The sequence below is a fragment of the Drosophila eugracilis genome, unplaced genomic scaffold (genome assembly GCF_018153835.1).
Source record: "Drosophila eugracilis isolate 14026-0451.02 unplaced genomic scaffold, ASM1815383v1 contig_764, whole genome shotgun sequence".
NCBI classification, from domain to species: Eukaryota; Metazoa; Arthropoda; class Insecta; order Diptera; family Drosophilidae; genus Drosophila; species Drosophila eugracilis.
Window position 1 is genome coordinate 104,174 of NW_024573661.1, and position 16,076 is coordinate 120,249.

The following is a 16,076-nucleotide window of genomic DNA, read 5'->3' on the forward strand; positions in this document are numbered from 1 at the left end:
TAACTTTAAATATTTACATTATTAATGACAGATAAATAAAAACTCCTGCTGGTTTAAATGCCGAGATTTTCAAAAATTTTCGAATAAACCTTAAGCGATTCTCTCTGACGAAATCAGTGCTCTTCAGGGAAATACTTTACCTCGTACGACTGCTAGTTTAAGCTTTCCGAAATAATTTAAATTTAGTTTCTCGTCGATTTCCAACGCGTTCGCAACCGAAAAACAGTGCCAAGGAACAGCGCCCGGTTCGCATGGCAGCTATCTATATGAGTATTTCGAGTGCTCGGCCAATCGACGGTTATATTAAAGCTATATAAATATATATGCGCGGACCTATGTGCGTGAATGTGTTTTAAGTAAAAAATCAAATTTGGAAACGTTGCATTGTAGCATGGATCGTATTGGAGATATTATAAACAAATATTTTGAAATCAGAAAAAAGAAAAGCAATTGATCTAAAGTTATTTCCAAAGAGTCTTGCATTTGAAAACGGCTGGGAAGATTTATGGGTAGTGCGCTGCCGTTTAGCAAGAAGAAACTATGCTATTTATAAAACACAGCTAATTTCTGTGGCCGTAAATGTTTTGTATAAAGTGAATATTCCAAAATTAAATCAAACAAATTGTGAGCGAGGCAATAGCTCATTTGTGTCTGTTTGTGAGCTGTGTGAAGTTTGTGAAAGGATACGGCGACAAAGATCCCTCGGAGCCTATATCTATGGTGTAATCGGCAAGTGAATGTGGCTAAATAATCTAAAAGCAAGACGCACAGAATCCCGGCGGTTACGCAACTCAGCTGAAAGATTCACATCCAAAGGCTGGCCCCATTCCCCGTCGTCCAGCCGCGAAATATTCTAAATGCGGAAGTATTTCGTGTGAGTCGACTGCGTTCTAAATTAAGTCACACATTTTTCAAGTACCGCCGCCGAAAAACAGAACGCTTCAGATGAAAATAGGTTAAAACGGTGATAATTATTTATAAACGCACTAGGGATTTGCAACCGTCACGAAAGAGATTCAAGAGAAAGGGGTGATGAAAGCTCCTAGCATTTCTCTTCCGATACCTCTTTCGCATGATTTTTAATTTTTGCCAAAAAACATGCGCAAGCGGTAGCAATTCGCCTGCGCAACTTCCACCTGTACTAGATTATTTCATTCTCTTTCACGATCGCTCTATAGATATTCAATGGATATAGATGGATACATATTTGTTATTGTTTATATTTACCATTTCTACTCGGATGTTTACTGTTAGTAAGCAAGGCATTCCATGATATTACATGTATTTAAAAAATTTTGAAAGTTAGCAGTAACTCGTTTTTTTTTTTAAGAAGCCTTAATGGTAATGCTAATTTTATAGTTGCTAATATTTTCGCAAAGCTTTAACAAATCACAAAAAAATTTTCAACAATTTTTGTTTTTTTTTTCAACCGAAAAATCTTTTAAAAAAATATACGAAATTGAATATCCTGTTCAAGAAACCAGAACCAGCTTCGAGTATTTATAAATTTTTGTTACTTACTTTTAACATATATATATATTAAATATTTAATGGATTTTTGATCTTGTGTCTTTAAAATTTTCCTCTTGAGTTGATTTTAGTTTTTTTATCAAGCCTGTAAATAAAAATAACTTGTGATTTACAACAAGCCAGAAAAAACAAAGTGGAAAATATAATTTGAGAGAAATTTTACAAGATGGCTCTAGCACTGTAGATTCAGTAAAAAAAAAACAAGAACCGACTATCTAATACCCGTTACTCTGTTAACCAATTTCAAAATAATTATGAGGTATACGGACGTAATCTGTTGCTAAAACTAAATAAGGCTTGTTTATTAGTGACGATGATTTTAGATGGAACATGAATTTGTGTTCAGATATTTTAATTATAAAAAGTCAAACATGGCTATCGCGGCTCTTATGATTATTTGATATTTCAGTTAGATTTTTTACTTTTAATCGTATTATGCCTTTCAGGAACCCTATCTAAACTATGTATATAAAATGTATCTATAAATAGAGATTTAGAGTATTTAAATACTTTATACAGAATACCTCTATGTATTATATTAATATAATGTTCAATAGCAATTTAATTAGTGTTTGAACATGCCAAAGAAAAGGTTTTTGATGATATTCATAGCCATGTTTTTAAAAGTTAATCAAATATGCTTGTGGAGCAATATCGAAACTCAATATTGACGTTCGAATCTAAGGCATTGATCTACATCTGCCTCAACAAGTACAAATGCAAATACAACATCCGTTGACACTATCTATTAAATAGCAGCAATGCAATTTAGAACTAATGGCAACTGAATGATAACAAACACACTTTGGCTGAAAATGTTTTACTATTCGTACGTGTTACTATTGTACGTCTACAAAATTCTTTTGTTAACTTGGATCTTGGCCAAAAATTCCACAGTTCTGCACAGTCAATTGGGAATGTTGATCGTGCGAATAATGCTTAAAAAGATGCCAACGTACATTTAGAAAATAAATGGTGCTGCTTTTTAAGCCTGCTTTAAAAATTAAACTTGCTAATAAATATAACTTTTTCTTTTAGCTTGCCTTTGAATTTTTAAAGTTTTCTTAAAAATCTTAATACAAGTTTTAAATCTAGTTTTTCATGCTGAGTTTAAAATATAAGCTTCTTATATCATAGTCGTTAAGCTTATCTATAAACACATTATATAAATTACCTGTTTATACAACTATGTTTAGATTTAAGATATCAAAAGGGAATGTAGTAGGAATGTAGTAATTGGTTTCTTCGTAAAAATGAACATCATTAAATTAGTTAAATTTGGTTACCTAAGACCTACAACCTCTAATTACTTTTAAAAGAAAAGCCTTTCCAATAAATTGCTAAAAGTAGAAAAAGTTAAGTAAAGCATAATTTCTTACACCTAACATCAAAATCAATAAAATTTTTTTTAAGCGCACTTATTGTCCTAAACATATCTCCTAAAATCTATAAATATAATAATATACATGTTTGATTTCAGAAAAAGAAAAGCTGATAAGTTGTACGAGAACAGATGCATCATCTGTACCCATCGCTGAAAGGCGATCAACTCTGCCCCCTTGGCTTCCATCCCCAGACTAGATATCCCACACGATGTAAGCGCTGCTTCCGGGATTACAAGGAGCATGGAGCACGAAGAGCCGGCGATGAGGTGGCTGCCTCATCGCCCAATCTCTCCGATGCCCAGAGCTCGAGGTAAGTTTTTCGTAGAATTAATCCAATCAGACCAAAAATAAAACCTTTTTGCTAGACCATCTTCGCGAACGTGGACATCAACTCAGAATCTTACCAGTGCGAATGCAACTAACGGGAATGATATAGGTATGAATAATATTATAAGCCATTGAGTTTAACTAGAACGCCGTTAAAAAGTAGATCATTTTTATGTGTTTTTTTAATGTTCTATGTTAGAAGCTAACTCAACTCTTTTATATGACTTGAGTGTTTTTACAAAAAGATCAAAGTAAAGGTTTAGATAATTTTAAATCCATTGAGCTGCGTTTATCTGAAGCTTTATTTATGTAATAGTATTCTTTTACTTGCTGGCCTAACTTTTTGGAAGAATTAAAATTGTTCATTTTTTTGTATTAAGCTGTAATAATTAATTTATAAAATAATTTAAATTGTAACTATTTCTCAATGTGCAATACCCAATGAAGAGTAATAAAAATAATAATAATATGAAATAAATACTCATAATAAATAATAAAAACAAAAATTTTTAAGGTATCTAAAAATCGCAAGGACATTTAACTTGTCCGAAATCTTGGTGCCAAAGAACAAAATATAAATTTTGAAGTTAATTTTAAATTAATAGGGTTTTAAATAAAAGTATTTTTAATTAATATAACATTGAGAAATTGTTACACAAAATTTTAAATGTTAAGTTGCTAAAATAGTGTTATGAATCTTAATCAATGTGTTTGTCTACTTATCTCTCTCACTCTCACTATGCGCTTGCACAAAAACCACCACCAACTGTGCCATCTCTGTCGCTCTGTATCTGTCTGTCCCTTTCTCTCAACACTAATCTCTACATTAAATGAACCGTTATTGTTAACTACTACCATGCAACGCGTGATCTGTACTGTGCTCCCGCTGTCTCTCTCTCTCTCGCTCGTTCTGTGGCATCCGTTTGTCTCACTCTCGCACTCACGGCCGCGAGCGCAATGGATTGCTAATTGCAACCTGCAACGCGCAACTTGCAACTTGCACCTGCATGTTCGACACCTGACGTCCTTACTGAACCCAGTTGTCCACTTCAATGTAGAGCTAAGGAAGCGTCCACAATCATGGGCCTCCACACCGGATATCGACGAGCCAGACGAAGTTGGTCGCCGTCCGCCAGCCCCGGCATCCACAAGTCGAGCCACCGTCGCCGAGGATCACGATGTGGCTGTCACCGTGAAACTGCCGGTCCCGCCGCGACGTCACACAACCGCCTTGGATATCAAGGAGGTAAGATATGGATGTTTTCATGATTAAGAAACTAAGTTCCCAATTTACAAGCTAAACCTTTTCCATATTGCTTTCTCGTTAAATTTATTGCTTCTAATTGGTATTTATTTGTAGGTGGAACACTCTCCAACACCGCCAACCCGTGTCACATCCTCACCCAGTAAAACTTCAAGTATTCCAGATGAGTTAGTCATCCTATCGACAGACAGTCTAGCAGAACGTGTCCGCAAAATGAATCTTCTGAAGAAGCAGCGCAGTCTTAACTCCCGAGAAAACAGTCGGGAACGATCAGTTCCACGGAGGGAAGAGTGAGTTTAAAAAATGTTAACGCTATAATTATACTATAGAAATGGTTAGGACCTAAATCCAAATGGTTTTTAATGAATTCCCTTTTCCAATCAATTAGAGAAAGCGAGTCCACAGCTGCCTCAGCACCGCTGGTTCCTGATCGCCCAGAGCGCAGCAAGTCGGGTACTTCTCTAAATCAAATGCCCTCAGCTGATCTGAAAAGAGCTTCCCTGCCGCCCAAGAAAGTCACAATGGCAACCACCACGGCATCGTCCAGCAGCAGTAGTACCAATTCCCTGAAGACCACTTCCACTTCCGTCAGCAGCGAAGTCAAGGCCTCATCCTCATCCACTTCCTCAACAAGCTCAAGCACGGTTCGACGCAAGGAATCGGATACAGTGGCTAGCAAAGAAATCAAAAGACAAACTGTACCCGCTACATCGACATCCCACAACAGCACATCCATTATCACTCCATCCAAGTCGCAGGACTCACTTCAAGAGCAAATGAAGACCCTGCGTCAGGACCTGGAAACGATGAAGACACGGGCAGAAAGAGCGGAGCGTGAAAAGAGTGATATTCTTTTGCGGCGACTGGCCTCTATGGACACCGCCTCCAATCGAACTGCCGCCTCGGAAGCTCTGAATCTGCAGCAGAAGCTAAACGAAATGAAGGAGCAGCTGGATCGTGTCACCGAGGACAAACGCAGGCTTAACCTACGGATGAAAGAGCTGGAAAACAAGGGCAGCGAGTCCGAACTCCGGCGAAAACTTCAAGCCGCCGAGCAAATCTGCGAAGAGCTGATGGAGGAAAACCAAAGCGCCAAAAAGGAAATACTCAATCTGCAGGCCGAAATGGACGAGGTGCAAGGACACGTTCCGCGACGACGAGGTCAAGGCCAAGACCAGTTTGCAGAAGGATCTCGAAAAGGCCACCAAAAACTGTCGCATCCTTAGCTTCAAGTTAAAAAAGAGCGATCGCAAGATCGAGACCCTGGAGCAGGAGCGGCAAAGTTCTTTTAATGCCGAGCTGAGCAACAAGGTCAAGAAACTGGAGGAGGAGCTGCGTTTCTCCAGCGAACTAACTAGAAAGTTGCAAGTAAATGAACATTATGGATTCCATAAATAGTCCAGGTAATACATTCTTTTATATCAACTAGACGGAGGCAGAGGAACTGCGCAATCCTGGTAAAAAGAAGGCTCCCATGTTGGGCGTCCTAGGAAAATCCACATCCGCGGATGCCAAGATCACCCGAGAGTCCCTTACGCGCGGTGGCTCCCAGGAGGACCCTCAGCACTTACAGCGCGAACTACAAGACTCCATTGAGCGGGAGACGGATTTAAAAGACCAACTTAAGTTCGCCGAAGAAGAGGTAATGCCACATGTTGCAAAAGTGCCCACGTTTAATCATTTGACCATTTCACGCAAAGCTTCAGCGATTCAAGGATCGTGAGCGAAAGCGGGTTAGATTCAGTTGTGGTACTCAAACTTCCACTGAGGTGTCACACGAGGTGATGGCTTTCCCAAGAAGCACACAAACTGTGGCCCAGCATCCAGATCGATATATCTACAAGTGTGGAGAGCTTGGTGACCTCCAACGAGGCTGACACCCAAACTGATCTTGAAACTATTGATAAAACTGCGTCGCCCGAACGGGAAACCATACCGTCTCCATTTGTGGGACTCTTTCCACAATTATCGTCTAGCAGAGTGGGGCAACCCGGTTCCCTGCTCTTTCCCAGCGCCATTTCTCATGCCCTTCTGACTGGAGCAGGTACCAAGAACCTCAGCCAGGAGGATTAGTCCGTGGATACAATCCGATCCTTGTGCCTTGTCTTGTGTAGCAACCATTTGTAGAACCAGTTATTGTTCTTTTTATTCGTCAGAGCTCTCTTAAACTATTTTTATCCTCGAATACGATCTCTGAATGGGTTTATTCAATCTATATTTCTGACTAACTCGTCCTTATTCAGTTGCAATAAATGAAGTTTCTGTGTTTCAGGCTGAACATTTGAGGAAAAAGGTGACTCGTTTCGAGGATGAAAATGAGTCTTTGATGATGCAGTTGAAAAAAATGGCAACGCGCTCAAGAAGTACGAACCAAGCGATACACACAAGTAGAGACTTAATTTAACTAAGTACTTAACCTTAGTTCGTAGACAAGTTAATCAAGTTTAATCCATCTAAATTTTAAAGACATGGTTGTCACTTTTGCATATAAGATAAGAATCATATTTACTTTTTCATTGAAATGAAGTGGCAACCGTGGAACTAAACCATTATTCACTCAGGCTAAGATCACATTAAATCTTTAACTAGCGTGACTTAACCTACAAGACTCTTCTATTCATTACTGAGTTTATGGGATGTTAATTTAATCAACTAACTGGTCTTTTCATGCGCTTATTAATGAATAAACCGTATCAGTTATTTGCCATTTTTTGCGGCTGCTCATTTAATTAACAGTAACTAACCAACGTAATCCTTGTCTGAATCCTAACGACTAGTAACTAATTAAAACTATAGACTGTTTTTAAAACAGATAACTAATTCTTCGACTTTCCCTTAGGCCGCAAGCTGAGTCCCACACCGCATCCTCATCGCCTGGCACCCGAAGTTCACGCCGATCGTGATGAAGGTATCTCCGACGAGGATGATCCCGCGGAACTGAGGATTCTTTTGGAGTTAAACGAACAGGAAGCCTCGATCCTGCGGCTCAAGGTAGAAGATCTCGAGAAGGAGAATGCCGAGTCCAAAAAGTATGTGAGGGAACTCCAAGCCAAGCTTCGACAGGACAGCTCCAATAGCAGCAAATCCTCACTCCTCAGTTTCGGAACCTCGTCCAGTGCCAACCGAAAAGAAGCTAAAGACACTTAATGATGAGTTGATTCAACTTCGCAAGACACTTGTCGAAAAGGAGCAGGCCGTGGACTCGCTCAAGAATCAGCTCAGCAAATTGGATACATTGGAAACAGAGAACGACAAGTTGGCCAAGGAGAACAAACGTTTGCTAGCGTTACGAAAGGCTAGCGAGAAGACCGGAGAGGTGGATTCTAAGATGAAGGAATCTCTGGCTGTGGCACAACGGGAAAGGGATGAGTTGACGGCCCGTCTCAAGCGGATGCAATTGGAAGCGGAGGCAAAGCTGCCACCTCGCACTGCCAAAAGGGTAAACGATCTTACGCCGAAGAGTCACCTTAAGAAGTGGGTGGAGGAGCTGGAGGACGAGATAAGCGAAATGCGGGTTATGCTGAGTTCCAGCGATACTGATCAGCTGAAAGCCCTGCAATCGGCCAAGGGCACGCTGGAGGAGGACTTAAGGAAATGTAGGCAAAAACTGTCTTTGGCCGAAGGTGATGTCCAGCGATTGAAGCTTCTGAACGGAAATAGCACAAAGGTCAGCGAGCTGGAACTGAAGTTAAAACGAAGCGATGAGGACTCGAAAAAGCTGAACTCGAAGCTAAAGGACTTGGAGGACAAGCTTAAGAAACAGGACGCCCAATTGAAGCTTGGCGAAACTAGCAAATCCTCTTGGGAAACGCAAAGCAAGCTGGAAAAGGAAAAGCTGGCCAACCTGGAGAAAGACATTGCAAAACAGGCCAAGGAAAAAGAAAAGCTAGAGACCAAGATCACACAACTGGATGCTGATTTACTGAGTGCCAAGAAGTCAGCCGAAAAGAGCAAGTCCAGTTTGGAGAAGGAGATTAAGGACCTGAAGGCAAAGGCTAGCAAATCGGATAGCAAGCAGGTGCAGGATCTTAAGAAGCAAGTTGAGGATGTTCAGGCTTCGTTGATCTCTGAACAGAAGCGATATGAAGACCTCAACAACCACTGGGAGAAACTCTCCGAAGAAACTATTCTAATGCGTGCCCAACTCACCACTGAGAAGCAGAGTCTCCAGGCCTGAACTGACCGCCAACAAGCAAAAATTGTCCGAAATGGACACCATCCGCATCGAGCGCACCGACATGGCAAGAAAATTAAGCGAGGCCCAGAAGAAGATAGCCGATCTGCAGGCCAAGGCCCTCAAAGCGGTAAATGGCAATGGAGGCGAGTATGAACGAACCGTCCTAAAGAACAAGCTGGCGGAGAAGGAACATGAGTATGAACGTCTGCGAAGGGAGAACGAGATGAACATAGACTTGGTCTTCCAGCTGCGCAAGGATAACGATGATCTGAATGGCAAGCTCAGCGACTACAACCGGATAGAGCAGGCTCAATCCTCGCTAAATGGACATGGAGCGAGGCGCGAGGCAGAGATCAGGGAGCTCAAGGAACAGTAAGTGTACTAAATTTATTACCTAATAAAATCTATCACAGGTTATTTAATTTGCATTTGAAGGATTCACATATTATCTTAGATTTTATTTTATGTATTTTTATTTTTATTTTTACAATCACTTTTAAAAATGATATTTTGGCCATCAGATTACAGAGCACTGAACTGCAAATGAAATCCGAAGTGGCCACAGTTAGACTTCGCTATGAGCAACAGGTGAAGAACCTCAGCGGAGAACTTAACTCAATGCAGGCAAGATAAGAGAAAATACTTAATGAAAACCATAAATAAACATTTCCTTCTGAAACAGCGCCAGTGTGAACGCTTCAAAAAGGATCGCGATGCCTTCAAGCAGATGCTGGAAATGGCCCAAAAGAAGATTGGCGACCTCAAGGCCAACAACACCGGAAGACAAAGTCGAGGTTCCATGCACAGCAGCGATGATGATGACAAGAGCAAGATTGCCTACCTCGAACAGCAGGTACATACCGACAAAAACATGCCAGGAAAAAAAAAGAAATTTCTGTTTATCATAAGACACCTCAGTGAACCAATGCATAAATTATTTTTTAAGCCAATTCATACCCTCCATTTCAGATTGGCCATCTAGAAGACCAGTTGGTCGAATCTCGGCTGGAATCCAGCAAGATAAAAACGGAACTTGTATCCGAACGCAGTGCCAATGAAATCAAGATATCGGAGATGCAGTCGAAGCTTAACGAGTTTGAAGAGGAACGTGTCATCGGATCGGGCAGCACCAAGCTGCCTGGCATGAAGACGAAACTAGAGCTCTCTTGGCAGAAGGAACGCGAGGATCAGCAACGACTACTGCAGGAAACCTCTACCTTGGCGCGAGACTTACGTCAGACCCTCTTTGAGGTGGAACGTGAACGCGACAAGGAACGACTGGAGTCCAAGCGAAAGCTGGACCAGATCAAGCGGGCCACCGAAGAGGAAATGGAGGAGGGTCGTAAGAAGATTGCCGAGCTGCAGTGCGATTTACTGGAGCTTCGTGATGTTCATGCCAAACTGCGTACCTCAAACGAGAAGTTAAGACGCGAGGTTAGTATTATGGTTATTAAGGTTTTTTTTTATAATTAAAATTAAAATCGGAAAAAACAGTATTAGAAAATTTTACAAGCTCTATCAATATGGTACCATATACTTAGAATTTAAAAAAATATAGTCATTTACCCCGGACGGGACTCGAACCCACAATCACCGGATTAGAAGGCCGATGCCTTATCCATTAGGCCAAAGTATTAAATGTTAAAGGGTATTGCCATAGAACTAAAAAACATAAAACTGCAATGTTTCGACCACCCGACCGACCGTTGGCGATGATTACATGATAACAAGTGAATCAAAATACATTGTAATTCGCGGAATCGATAATGAAACATTTCAAAAAATATCACCGTTTATTATAAAAAAGGCTTCGCCTGTAATGTAGCAGTCGAAACTTGTAAGAAAACGAGTTCTGGTATCCTCTAAACTAACAAGAAGAAGCTCTATAGTCGAAATTAGTCCATGGAAATTGACAAAGCGCCACCTTTTGAGAGAAAATCTTGTTACATAACCTACATTTCTTCATAAATGGCGAAATAATGTTCCGCTTTGAAAAATCGATTTGGTAAATCGGTAGACATTAACTAGAAATGTTATGCAAGGTCAAACAAAGACACGCATTTAAATGTTATGGACGCTAAAAAGAAGACTTGCTGCGTAGGGACCTCAAGAATTTTCTCGCTTAATCTGAACTTCGTATCTCTTGTAGTTCCCCCTGAGATCGCAGCGTTCATACTCAACTCGGCTATTGATCCTGATCAAGAATATATGTATATCATTTATAGAGTCGGAAGAAACACTTCCTTCTACCTTTACAAAATTTGCAACGAATCTAATATACCTCTTTTACCCTACAAGTAACGGGTATAAAAAAGGTTGCACCTTTACCCCAGATGGGACTCGAACCCACAATCCCCGGCTTAGGAGGCCGATGCCTTATCCATTAGGCCACTGGGGCATGGTACAACAGCTACCAAAATGCCTATATATATATCAGGCCGTCTGAGAAGCATTAAAATGACAAATACGCAAACGCAGTTGTCGACTAGAAGATTCCCATTCATTTCCATTTATTCAAAATATTAATACTAAAAAGCTCTGTCATAGAACTAAGAAACAAAAACATTCCTTTTACTTGAATGTGGCTATTCTTTATGATTAAACTAAGTAATATAACAATTATAATGAATACTTAGACACCAAAGTTTCTTTAAGGCTGCAACTTCCCCTGTTGACCTTTAATAAATGTACTTGTTATATTCAATTTCAGCGTGAACGCTATGAAAAGGAGCTGATCAAACGACGAATGGAAGCCGATGGCGGAGATCGTAAGGTGGGCGCTCTTTTGCAAACGGTTGACGAACTGGTTAAGATTGCTCCGGACCTAAAAATGGTTGGCAGCGGGTCGTCAGCACGTAGCAACAGCTCCGGATATGATAAGAACTTGCGACCGGAGCAGCCGAACGTGCGTCGCAGTCGCTCGCCATCACCAACTTTGAGCAGTTCTCAGATTCACCAGTGTCCTGGCCAGACTGGCGGAAGCCTCGGAAGAGCTGCGCAAGTTCCAGCGGGTGAACGAGGACGAACAGGAACGCAGTCGGATGAGGAGGAGTAATCTGCGTCGGGCTGCCTCGCAGGAGAACGACCCTCACGGCAGCACCAGTTCGGTGGCCAGTGCGGCGGGATCGCAGCGTGGCGGAGGACGATTGTCCCGGAACTCATCTAACAATGGAAGTCTGATTAGGAAGAGTCTCTCACTGGATCACTCCATACAAAGGGATCAGGTGAGCTCCATTAAAAAGATTCTATCAGGGAATAAAAATATTTTATTTTATTAATTTGTTATAATATTTTTGATTTTTAATAATTTTATAAATAAGGAAAAACATTTCGACTATAATTCGGATCTCCTTGCAGAATATTTGGCGTCAGGACGATGGCAGTGTGTCCTCCATGCAATCTATAGACTCGGAACTAGGTGGCTTGGTCAGGGACTCAAGTTTGGACTCACGTCTTGATTCTCGTCTATCTGGTGGGTCCACTCAGAGCGACATACCACGAGGACCTCGCAAGAAGAAGAAGGGCATCATGGGCAAGCTGCGCAGCCTGACCAAAAGTAGTCGCAATTCCGAGAGTGAAATATCAGTGAGACTTTGGATGACCAAACAAATAAGTTCATAAAATGTAATATTATACATTTTTTCGGCAGATTCAAGGATCTGACTCGGATATCAGCGTGGCCAGCGACATGAGATCAAGCAAGAAGGATCTTCGCGGCCGGCTGTCCGGAATGTTTAAGCGCTCCGGCTCCAACTCCCGCAGCGAAAGCATGGAACGGGCAGGAACCGAACAGAGACCCGTGGCCGTCACCGTAGTAGGACATCCCGATGGACCTCAACCTCGCGAGCCGCCGCCTGCCAATTCCCTCACACCCAGACCCATACGTTCTGTAAGATATTTAAGCTTTAGCTGAAACCATTTGGGATTTTTATTTGCTTATCTATAACAGATCCCCAAACCGCCGAGCGCCGGAGCACCCACCACACCTACCACAAGACGTCGCGTAGCCAAGTAGTGACCATTGGTTAATAGGTTTCAATCTCATAGGATTCATTCTAATCGTAGCTGTAGACGTTCGAATAACCCTCGTCCCACTGGCTTCCGAATCGCAACTTCTGCTAATCCCAAGCCTTCATAATTATATGTTGTTTTTTTAAATAGTTTACTTCATTTTTATTTGAACACTCAGCCGAAATAAAGTCATCTTTTTCAAATAAAGTCGTTTAACTTTCTACCTATTTCTAAAAATAATAAAATGTAAATATACGAGTATATTTATGGAGAGTGAAAAACCAACATTAATGTAAACTATTTCAGCGGATAGTAGGCCCATTATAATAGGGCATGCTGCACGGAAATGTCCCCAAAATGATGTTGGCCTCTCCAAGTGGGCAACGAAATATGACACCGAACTTAGAAGGAATAGAACTACGACTTCCAACATTCTACTTTTATTTCCTAGAAACGAAATTTTGCCAACAGAAATTTCCAAGACGTCCCAAATAGTTCTATCAAATTTAGCTGTCATTCCAATTACCATTCCAAAAATACCTATTAATACCTGGATTGCTCGATCAGTAGAAAACTTAAATAAAAAGAGTGAGTGACATTTATTCTATTTACTTGCAATTATGTATATATTCAAAGTATTTTGTTTTGCTTAAAACTTGTTTTTACTTCCATGTTCTGTTTGTTTTTTTTTTTTACACACTACATTAATTTTGTTCGTTAAATATAATTTCAAAATGTATAATTAATTTTTTGTAATTTACTTATTGTTTTTACTCTTTTTGTGTTTGTTTTTGGTTTTAAAATGAATTTAACGTAAAACAATTTGGTTCAAAACATTTGCTTAGGGTTCTTAGTAGACCAATCCAATGTGCGAACAAAAAGAGTTACAAGTTTAAATTTGATGTCATTTTGAGTATGTGGCATGTTCAAATAAATAAAATCTATTGATTGAATAGCCCGTTGAGGATACAGGAAGATGGTGAAGGAAGGGGAGGATATATGTGGGTTGTACGCAAATCTAGTGCGAGAGACGAGACGTATGTAGGGGGTACGTTGCATTATTTATTTTTGTAGTACAATTACTTAGCGCTTTTGCGTTTCATGTTTGTTTTTGAGTTACATTTATACATTTATGCGATTTGCTTTGGAGATTAATTCTTCTGATCAGTGTTTAGCTTCAGCTTCCGTTTCCTGTTCTTGTTCTTCTTCTCATAGTTAGTGTATATGTGTGTTTGTCTGTATGTGTGTGTGTGTATACATTTATAAATTGTGTTTTGCAAATGTTTGTTTATTGGCTTATTTAGTTGTTGAATTTTTATCGCTCGAATGCTGTTTTGGTTTTTTGTCTGGTTTTAAAAGTTGTTCGATTAAGTTTTTTTTTTTAGCATTATTAGTAACAATGTTCTTACTTGCGGCTCTTATTCTCGTTTGTATGTTTTAAATCCTTATTTCCTTTTTATTTTTTTCGATTTTTGTTTTGATATTACTTAGGCACTGTGTTCGTATTACATTAAAGAATTAATTTAAAATTTAAATTTAGGTATGTATAAATACATTGTAAAAAATTTCTTTAAGTTTACCGTAAACTAAAATCTTGCAACGCTATATGTATTTCATTTTCAAGTTTTCCGTGCTACTCGCAATATTTTTTTCTTTTGTTGATGTCCTTGTAAATATGTATGTAAGTTAAGTTAAATCCTGACGTCAATGTTAATTCTTAAGCACTGTACCACGTTCGCCCAGCTGCCATCAAATGCTAATGTTAAACTCCTATTTATTCCTTCGCTATCTCGATCTAAATGTACTTGTAGAAAAGTCTATGAAATTATTTCAAAATGAAAGCTTTGAAAGTGACAAAACGTAGCTTCCGTTCCGTTATCGTTTCTGTTTCTGTTTCCCTTACAGACCCAAGTCGCAACACTTATATGCCTAAAATCGTTACAATCTGGTTTACAAGTAAGTCCTATATATGTATATGCAGTTTTAGGAGGTTTCTATGTGTCTCTGGGTTAGTTATACGCATAATACGTACAACTAACTGTTTTCAGTATCAGTTTAAGATTCCAGTTTCCTTAGTTTCTGTTGGTAAAAAAAATTCAAATTCATTGAAAGTTCTCTTTTTGGCTAACAAACGCTTAAATCTTCATCATCTAGATTCGGTTTCGTTTTTCTTATGTACCGTGCAGCCTGCGGTTTAATTAGTTGACATTTATTAATTTATATTAGGTTGTGTTTGCTAGATGATAATAACAAACAAAAAAGATCAAAACGAAATCTGCTTTCCATAATGTACAGAATTGGCTAAGATCAAAACCGAAAACAAAATTATGCAATTTGTGTACAATTTTTCGTGTGAACAAAAAACCTTATACGAACTTATGTTGGTAGCCTATTCATCAGTGATTTATTCGAGTTACGAGTTGTATAGTTTCGTGTTTTAGCCTTCTTCTGTTCAACATCGTCTCGCCTTAAACTGCTCCATTATTTTGCCTTTCGTTTACAGTCTCAATTTTGTTTTTTTTTTTTGCATTTTGTTTCATTTTTGGTTATTTTGCTTAGTTTTCCTCTTTTTTTCTGTGTTTTTCCGTATTTTTGTCTATTTTGTATTTATTATTATCGTTATTAACTACATACAAATTACTTTTTGTTCACTATTCTCTGCGTTTGTTACATTTTAAAATTACCATATACATACATACCTCGTTTCGAATTTTTTCTTAAGAACAAACGAAAGTCGGGCCTTAAAAGGGATGAGTGTGCTGTCGATTAACTAATACATAATGAGTCTCTTAACTTGCAGGCATTAACAATTATCATTCAACTTCGACTTCTACTTTAACTTCTCTTAACCGAGTACGTATTTATAAGAACCGAAATTATAAAACAGAATTCAATTGAAATACAGATACAAAACATGCCACCCACATACATATGAGAATACATATATGCCTGTTGATCTTTAATCTTATTGATTTCATTATCTTTTATTTAATTGGTTGTTCTTCTAGCTCCTCGCCTTGTCCTATATAAATTTAGTCATTACAAAAAGGTGTCTTAGGTGGAATCGTTTTGTCTTAGGAATTTAGCTTAGATATCTGTTAAACCTCATCTTATTTCAAATCATTCTAGTCTTTAATCGCTAAGAGTACTTCATTACATAAAAACAACTCTCATTATAGGGGGGGTATTAGAAAAGTCGGGGCATTCTTGGGGATATGGGACCAAACACATTTCAAGTTCTAGCCGTCTAGCGTAGTTAGAAAAGGATCTGAGTTCACCGAGTATTGGTGTGTTTGTTCCGTAGATGTTCTCTTAGCTTAACTATGGGTACCAGTCGACATTTCCGATTCGTAAACAAATTCGAGAAAACTTAATCGTAAGA

The 16,076-nt window shown here is 39.2% G+C and overlaps 2 protein-coding genes and 1 non-coding gene across 3 annotated transcripts; 1 reads left to right on the plus strand and 2 right to left on the minus strand.

Annotated features, from left to right (window-relative positions):
* The first annotated feature begins 202 nt into the window (after window positions 1-202).
* Window positions 203-12,901, plus strand: LOC108107080 (myosin-7). The gene is given in 20 exon segments (XM_017214454.2): window positions 203-874; window positions 3,011-3,225; window positions 3,281-3,351; window positions 4,283-4,488; window positions 4,603-4,796; window positions 4,895-5,645; window positions 5,647-5,874; window positions 5,936-6,148; window positions 6,779-6,869; window positions 7,346-7,626; window positions 7,628-8,680; window positions 8,682-9,055; window positions 9,205-9,307; window positions 9,366-9,536; window positions 9,653-10,117; window positions 11,394-11,636; window positions 11,638-11,907; window positions 12,041-12,268; window positions 12,333-12,572; window positions 12,633-12,901. Coding segments are annotated over 19 exon segments (5,430 nt in total). The 5' UTR covers window positions 203-874; window positions 3,011-3,043; the 3' UTR covers window positions 12,699-12,901.
* Trnar-ccu lies at window positions 11,009-11,081 on the minus strand. The gene has a single exon. It is a non-coding gene; the product is annotated as a tRNA-Arg (tRNA).
* A 2-nt stretch (window positions 12,902-12,903) lies between the features above and the next one.
* Window positions 12,904-13,312, minus strand: LOC108107082. The gene has a single exon (XM_017214458.2). The coding sequence runs from the start codon at window positions 13,221-13,223 to the stop codon at window positions 12,915-12,917; it is 309 nt and encodes a 102-aa protein (XP_017069947.2). The 5' UTR covers window positions 13,224-13,312; the 3' UTR covers window positions 12,904-12,914.
* Window positions 13,313-16,076: the final 2,764 nt, after the last annotated feature.